At 43.2% G+C, this 8,599-nt stretch overlaps 1 protein-coding gene across 1 annotated transcript; it reads right to left on the bottom strand.

Moving 5' to 3' along the window:
• Positions 1-2,344: 2,344 nt before the first annotated feature.
• On the bottom strand, positions 2,345-6,415 carry LOC112263957 (C-C motif chemokine 20). Its single transcript, XM_024440581.2, has 4 exons — positions 6,145-6,415; positions 3,807-3,930; positions 3,114-3,228; positions 2,345-2,449 (listed from the first exon to the last, which is right to left on the bottom strand). Exons 1-4 carry the CDS (start codon positions 6,209-6,211, stop codon positions 2,411-2,413), a joined length of 345 nt encoding a protein of 114 aa, XP_024296349.1. The 5' UTR covers positions 6,212-6,415; the 3' UTR covers positions 2,345-2,410.
• Between the last annotated feature and the right edge of the window lie 2,184 nt (positions 6,416-8,599).

The raw sequence follows: 8,599 nt of genomic DNA, 5'->3' as shown, positions 1-8,599 counted from the left end.
TCTCCTAAAGAAAAATACTATAAACTGTGTATTCTGACGTATTGTGCTCCCCAATATTTTGTTTCATCGCTCCCAAAGGTGGGAAAACTCCCAGATGTCATAGCCTGGAGTTCTATGGAAAAACACACCTTGTAAATGTTGCAATAAATTCACATTTGTGTTCAAATGTGGTTTGAAGCAATTCTCCTACAGTCTGGTCCAGTTCCCATTTAGTGTTCTAGTATTCTTTGTTTTCTCTCAGTTCACAGATTTCTAATCACAAGGTGGCTGAACTCTACTCTTGTTTGCTATAACTTCTTCTTTTGTTTGGCTGCAAAGCCTCTATTTTGGTAAGGCTTTAGCTTTCACTGTAGTTTTCATTTCGGATTTATTTTTCTCGCCTACTCTCCCTCGCTTGCTCTCGCTCGCTCTCTGTTTCTCTCTATTGCTATAACACCCCCCCCCAAATGCCTTTCTTTGTGGAATAAGGTTGGAATAGGCTTTTGGAAATAGCCCCTAGATGTAAAAAATGATACAGCAATTTTAAACAGTGTAGATAAAGATGGATTTTTTTTGTTTTGTTCTGGGGACTTCTATTTTTACTATTTGGACTCTCAAATCAATGTCTGAATCTAAATCAAACTTATCCGTATCCCAACATATTCCCTCCATAGCGCACTTATTTTAACCAGGACCCATAGGGCCCATAGGGTGCCAATTAGGATGCACTCTAAACCTGCATCAATAACTGTAGCTAGGGACCACAACACGTTTTATAAATGTTAAACCCATAAATGGACCAGTCACTTTACAGTTCCTTTAATTTCATCTACTCACAGTTTAATTTGTATCCTTCAAAATAGACAAGAGCAAGGTATCAATGAACTACAATATTTTACCTTTTGAGGTTAGTCATTAAAGGTCTCATTTAATTCAAAAAGGAATTCAAGTTCACTCAAAATCTTGATTTGACAGTCATTGTTAAAAAGATCAATGAAAAATATATATGAATTAAATGCAAAGTTCACAAAAAGTTAGCACATGTTTGATTGTCTCTGAGTTTAATTTAAAGATGGGTGTTTGAACCAGCTGCCAGTATGTTTTGACCCCTGACCTTTAACCCCTGACTTATGACCTTAAAGCTATAGGTCACTCTCCTCAGCCCAGGCGTTGCTGAAACCTTAACTTGCCTGGATAGGTATTTCACATATCAGCTAGCTAAACACATGTTATAGCTTTGTGATCTAAAGGCACCATTGAAAATGAGTCCCTGGTCTCAATGGGGCTCCCCTGATTAAATACATGTTCATAAAATAGTTGTTTTATTACTTTTCCAATCCCAGACTGTAGCTTTAAGGTTCCCAGGTGGAATAAAAGCTAATTTACTCTTTCTGAAATGTTATTTATCATTTTGTCACATAAAAGACATAAAATATATAGTACATGAATGTGCCACTGAGAAACAATATGGCATGCTGGGTAAAAACTGAAGACAGAAGGAAACAACATGGTCAGTTGGGTAAAAACTGAAGACAGAAGGAAACAACATGGCATGCTGGGTAAAAACTGAAGACAGAAGGAAACAGCATGGCATGCTGGGTAAAAACTGAAGACAGAAGGAAACAACATGGTCAGTTGGGTAAAAACTGAAGACAGAAGGAAACAACATGGCATGCTGGGTAAAAACTGAAGACAGAAGGAAACAGCATGGCATGCTGGGTAAAAACTGAAGACAGAAGGAAACAACATGGTCAGTTGGGTAAAAACTGAAGACAGAAGGAAACAACATGGTCAGTTGGGTAAAAACTGAAGACAGAAGGAAACAACATGGCATGCTGGGTAAAAACTGAAGACAGAAGGTAACAACATGGCATGCTGGGTAAAAACTGACAGAAGAAACAACATGGCATGCTGGGTAAAAACTGACAGAAGAAACAACATGGCATGCTGGGTAAAAACTGACAGAAGAAACAACATGGCATGCTGGGTAAAAACTGACAGAAGAAACAACATGGCATGCTGGGTAAAATTTGACAGAAGAAACAACATGGCATGCTGGGTAAAAACTGGCAGAAGAAACAACATGGCATGCTGGGTAAAAACTGACAGAAGAAACAACATGGCATGCTGGGTAAAAACTGACAGAAGAAACAACATGGCATGCTGGGTAAAAACTGACAGAAGAAACAACATGGCATGCTGGGTAAAAACTGACAGAAGAAACAACATGGTCTGCTGGATAAAGACTGAAGATGGAAGGAAACTGAAAAAGTGCACTAGTGGTAGGAGGAATCACATTTTTCCATTCATTAACCCCCCCTCCCCCCCCCACACACACACTTGGAATGTCCTTTCATTATTCTATGGACCAGGAGAAGGGGGGTGGAGGTGGCGGTGAGGGTGGAGGGAGGGAGGGGGTCCAATTGGAACTTTAGGACTGCTTGGACATCAACTTCTTACAGTGTTTACCCTGAAAACACACAGATACACACAGACAGTGTTAGATCAGTTGAGTTTGAACTTTAGGGCTGGATTTGATCCGAATCGCAGACGTATTGCAGAAGATCCTAGTTAATGATAGATTTAAATTTAAAAAGGTGATGTGTCTGGAGACCGCATTCACTGCAAACGCTGCATATCTAGGCTCAATCAGAAATTACTATTACATTTTTTGGGGCAGATCGTCCGCGATAAGGATTAAATCCAGCCCTTAGTCTTCAGGACAATTACACAACGTAAGAGTAACGTAACATGTTGCTAAAAGATGGAGTCTAACAGAGAATTTACACTTGATCTGAATATGTGGTCAGAGGCTCCCTATAGATGGTGCCTCAGGAGGCACGCAGAGGCCAAATTTAGCTCTGAATCCCCTTCGCCGTGCACCTCTCAAATGCTGCAATAACACAGACAACTCCGCGTTGGTCACGATTGGTTGACAGTAGGTGGGGGAGGGAGGTACTGTATAAACACGAACTCACTTCCTTGACGACTTCATTCACAACAGCTCTGCGCTGCTCGGCGAAGTGCAAGAGGTATGAATCCCCTGACTTCTGCAGAGGCCGTATCCCTGTAAATGCTGTACGGCCCAATGCAGACGTTGAACTGAGCGTGCAGTCTAAGTGAGAGCAGCATACCTTGAAGTTGGTGTCCTCGCACATCTTGATCAGCTTGTCCATGTGTTTCATCAGGTTAGTAACCCAGGCAGGGCCGGTAGGGGCACACAGCTTACGCCCCTTTCTGGTGTTGAAGCTGTAACACAATACAAGCACCACATCAGTACACACCATCATCTATATACAACCATAACGTCAGTTGGAGTTTTCACCACACTGCTTTTAGGCCAATCCAATCCTCTCTGATCTCCAGGAACAGTTTTGGATTGGACACTGGTGGCATTCCGGGGCGACCTCATTGCAGTCGCTCTGTGTGGTTACATGCCATGTCATTGGCTGTTGAGTCAGATATCCGATTGCTGTATCATCTGATGAGTCTAGCTGATATGTTAAAGACTTATTCAGGCATTGTGAAATCTGTCAGTTGACTGCAATGTGGTCAGCCTGGAACCTAAGCCTAAGTCTTTTAATTTTACCTTTATTTAACCAGGCATTTAACCAGGCATAAGTCAGTTAAGAACAAATTCTTATTTTCAATGACGGCCTAGGAACAGTGGGTTAACTGCCTGTTCAGGGGCAGAACGACAGATTTGTACCTTGGGGATTTGAACTTGCAACCTTCCGGTTATTAGTCCAACGCTCTAACCACTAGGCTACCCTGCCACTTTAAGCGAATACCTGAACCTCCGGTCTCTCAGTCAATAGGATACTCACACCATGGCGTCAATGGAGCAGCCTTGACCCCTAACTTGAGGCTGGTAACCCGTGACAATGCGTTGTGGGATCTCTTTTTTGCTGACCTCCAGACAGCAGTCCATCACCATCTGGCCCTGAGTCACTGAAAGAGGAGAGAAAGAGAATTTACAAAAACATTGAAACTCTGTTAAACAGTCAAGCAGATAATTGCCCCAACAACAACTAATGTTGTAAAGTTATAGAGAATTAGTGACGGAGAAATAAGGAGACAGCTGGAGGGATAGGAGACCGAGGGAGGGATAGGAGACCGATGGAGGGATAGGAGACAGATTAAGGGATAGGAGACCGAAGGAGGGATAGGAGACCGATTGGGGGATAGGAGACCGATGGGGGGATAGGAGACCGAGGGAGGGATAGGAGACAGATGGGGAAAGTATACAGATTGTTGGATAGGAGACAGATGAGGGGATAGGAGACATATAAGGGGATAGGAGACAGATAAGGGGATAGGAGACCGAAGGGGGATAGGAAACAGATGGGGGATAGGAGACCGATGGGGGATAGGAGACCGATGGAGGGATAGGAGACCGATGGGGGATAGGAGACCGATGGGGGATAGGAGACCGATGGGGGATAGGAGGCCGATGGAGGGATAGGAGACCGATGGGGGATAGGAGACCGATGGAGGGATAGGAGATAGATGGGGGAAAGTATACAGATTGTTGGAAAGGAGACAGATGAGGGGATAGGAGACAGATAAGGGGATAGGAGACCGAAGGGGGATAGGAAACAGATGGGGGGATAGGACACAGAGCACTGAGTCAAAAGAACAACGTGTGACAAAGAGGGAGGAACAGGAAACAGAAAGGAGGGAGAGAACCGGAGGTGAACATGTCACACATATTACAGTGTGTCCTTGTGGGAGAGATTTGGGTATCCCACAACTGAAATATGAAATACTAGTTTTGAATGGTTTTAGCCTACATTTGAAATGTAATACTCCCTTCGCTGTGACCATGATTAGTTATGGCTTGAGTATCTCAGGGTTGATGTAGTATAGTAGTGGGAAACAGGGTCATTGACACTGTCCAATGTTATCCTTGCTATTTCAGTCCAAAATGTGGATGTTTCTATGGAAGGGCTTTAGAGTCAAGTGCAGCGTGCACACACACACACACACACACACACACACACACACACACACACACACACACACACACACACACACACACACACACACACACACAGAGAGAGAAATTGTTTTAGATTGATAAGAGAGAGAGAGATAAAGAGACACTAGGTAAGGATGGATGCTGTCTGCCTGGGGATTCCCGCCATGGAAGCATTTTCTAGTGTTTGTTTGTGTGTGATTGTGTGCGTTTGTGTGTGTTTGTGTGCGTGTGTGTGTGTGCATGCGTTTGTGTTGGAAAAAGTACCCAATTGTCATACTTGAGTAAAGGTAAAGATACCTTAATAGAAAATGACTCAAGTAAAAGTGAAAGTTACCTAGTAAAATACTACTTGAAAAAAGTCTAAAGGTATTTTGTTTTTAAATATACTTAAGTATCAAAAATAAATGTCATTGCTAAAATATACTTAAGTTTCAAAAGTAAAACTATAAATCTTTTAAAATTCCTTACATTAAGAAAACCAGACGGCACAATTTTTTTGCTTTTAAAATGTACAGATAGCAAAGGGGGACACTCTAACATCATCTACAAACAAAGCATGTGTGTTGAGTGAGTCTGTCAGATCAGAGGCAGTAGGGATGACCAGGGGTCTTCTCTGTTTAGTGAGTCTGTCAGATCAGAGGCAGTAGGGATGACCAGGGGTCTTCTCTGTTTAGTGAGTCTGTCAGATCAGAGGCAGTAGGGATGACCAGGGGTCTTCTCTGTTTAGTGAGTCTGTCAGATCAGAGGCAGTAGGGATGACCAGGGGTCTTCTCTGTTTAGTGAGTCTGTCAGATCAGAGGCAGTAGGGATGACCAGGGGTCTTCTCTTGATAAGTAGGTGAATTTGACCTTTCTCCTGTCCTGCTAAGCATTCAAAATTATACTTTTGGGTGTCATGGTAAATGTATGGATTAAAAAGTACATTATTTCTTTAGGAATGTGAATTAAAAATAAAAGTTGTCAAAATTAAAGTACAGATACCCCAAAAACTATTTAAGTAATACTTCAGTGTATTTTTACTTAAGTACTTTACTCCACTGCGTGCATGTGTGTGTGTGTGTACCTGTGTGTATTCGTTTATCTGTGTACCTTGTCTTCCAGTAATGAACAGCATAAAAAAAGACATATCTGCATCCCATCATGATGATAAAGTAACCAACCTGTCCAGGAACAGAGAGGACTTACCCTGGTAGCAGACGTAGAGAAACAGAACAGAGAAGAGGATCTTGGCACTGTCCATGGTAGACGCCATGATCGGTCACTGATAAACTGAGCTTTACGGAGGTGTCTGGACTAACACTGAGTGAAGATGTCTTCCAGAGAACAGAGGAGAGATGTGTGAAATGTAGATTATGTCTGTTTGTGATTCTCTTGAAAGGTTTCCTCTGTCTGCCTGTCTGTCTGTCTTCTCTTCTCTGCTCTGTGATGAGAACCTCTCTCTTACTCTGTGATGAGATTATCTCTGCTCTGTGATGAGAACCTCTCTGTTACTCTGTGTTTATAGACTCGTTTAAGTTTCACTTTTAGTCACACCCCCGTGCGTGTGCGTGTGTTTGTGAGAGTGTGTGTGTGTGTGCGTGTGTTTGTGAGAGTGTGTGTGTGTTTGTGTGTGCGTGCAATCTAGCTTCAGGGAAATTCCCAAGATTTGGTATGTAAATCTGTGCCCCTCCATTTCTTATAATCCATTACCTTACGTTAGGTTACATTATGTATATAATAGCAGCCGTACAATATAATACAAATTAGAGGACGTATAGTATTATACGTCTTACCTGGTCGTACAATATCACACGAATTGGATGATGTAAACTGATCATACATCTTGCACTACACTACACTACATTAACTGCCTGTAAAGTATCAATCTGATGTTAAGCTCTTACACGTAACTTTTAAGGCACAGCCGTGCCCCCTCTTATCTGATAGACATGCACCTTTCATACAGTGAGGGTTCTCCAATGCCAAGGAGTCAGTCTGTTTAAATATACCTAGATGCAGGACCAAGGAGTCGGCCTGTTTAAATGTACCTAGATGCAGGACCAAGGAGTCGGTCTGTTTAATGTAGCTAGATGCAGGACCAAGGAGTCGGTCTGTTTAAATATACCTAGATGCAGGACCAAGGAGTCGGCCTGTTTAAATGTACCTAGATGCAGGACCAAGGAGTCGGTCTGTTTAATGTAGCTAGATGCAGGACCAAGGAGTCGGTCTGTTTAAATATACCTAGATGCAGGACCAAGGAGTCGGTCTGTTTAATGTACCTAGATGCAGGACCAAGGAGTCGGTCTGTTTAAATATACCTAGATGCAGGACCAAGGAGTCGGTCTGTTTAATGTACCTAGATGCAGGACCAAGGAGTCGGTCTGTTTAAATATACCTAGATGCAGGACCAAGGAGTCGGTCTGTTTAATGTACCTAGATGCAGGACCAAGGAGCCGGTCTGTTTAATGTAGCTAGATGCAGGACCAAGGAGTCGGTCTGTTTAATGTACCTAGATGCAGGACCAAGGAGTCGGTCTGTTTAAATATACCTAGATGCAGGACCAAGGAGTCGGCCTGTTTAAATATACCTAGATGCAGGACCAAGGAGTCGGTCTGTTTAATGTACCTAGATGCAGGACCAAGGAGTCGGTCTGTTTAATGTACCTAGATGCAGGACCAAGGAGTCGGTCTGTTTAATGTACCTAGATGCAGGACCAAGGAGTCGGCCTGTTTAATGTACCTAGATGCAGGACCAAGGAGTCGGTCTGTTTAATGTACCTAGATGCAGGACCAAGGAGTCGGTCTGTTTAAATATACCTAGATGCAGGACCAAGGAGTCGGTCTGTTTAATATACCTAGATGCAGGACCAAGGAGTCGGTCTGTTTAAATATAACTAGATGCAGGACCAAGGAGTCGGTCTGTTTAAATATAACTAGATGCAGGACCAAGGAGTCGGTCTGTTTAATGTACCTAGATGCAGGACCAAGGTGTCTGTCTGTTTAAATATACCTAGATGCAGGACCAAGGAGTCGGTCTGTTTAATGTACCTAGATGCAGGACCAAGGACTCGGTCTGCTTAATGTACCAAATTCAAGACCAAGCATAATGTACCTACAGTAGATGCAGGACCAAGGAGGATGTCTGCTTATTGTACCTACAGTAGATGCAGGACCAAGGAGCCTGTCTGCTTAATGTACCTACAGTAGATGCAGGACCAAGGAGCCTGTCTGTTTAATGTACCTACAGGAGATGCAGGACCAAGGAGCCTGTCTGCTTAATGTACCTACAGTAGATGCAGGACCAAGGAGCCTGTCTGCTTATTGTACCTACAGTAGATGCAGGACCAAGGAGCCTGTCTGCTTAATGTACCTACAGTAGATGCAGGACCAAGGAGCCTGTCTGCTTATTGTACCTACAGTAGATGCAGGACCAAGGAGCCTGTCTGCTTAATGTACCTACAGTAGATGCAGGACCAAGGTGCCTGTCTGCTTAATGTACCTACAGTAGATGCAGGACCAAGGAGCCTGTCTGCTTATTGTACCTACAGTAGATGCAGGACCAAGGAGCCTGTCTGCTTATTGTACCTAAAGTAGATGCAGGACCAAGGAGCCTGTCTGCTTAATGTACCTACAGTAGATGCAGGACCAAGGAGGGGGGTGGA

The sequence above is a fragment of the Oncorhynchus tshawytscha genome, linkage group LG28 (assembly GCF_018296145.1).
Source record: "Oncorhynchus tshawytscha isolate Ot180627B linkage group LG28, Otsh_v2.0, whole genome shotgun sequence".
Taxonomy (NCBI): Eukaryota; Metazoa; Chordata; class Actinopteri; order Salmoniformes; family Salmonidae; genus Oncorhynchus; species Oncorhynchus tshawytscha.
The sequence above is the reverse complement of the archived record's forward strand: the minus strand, read 5'-3'. Positions and strand labels throughout refer to the sequence as shown.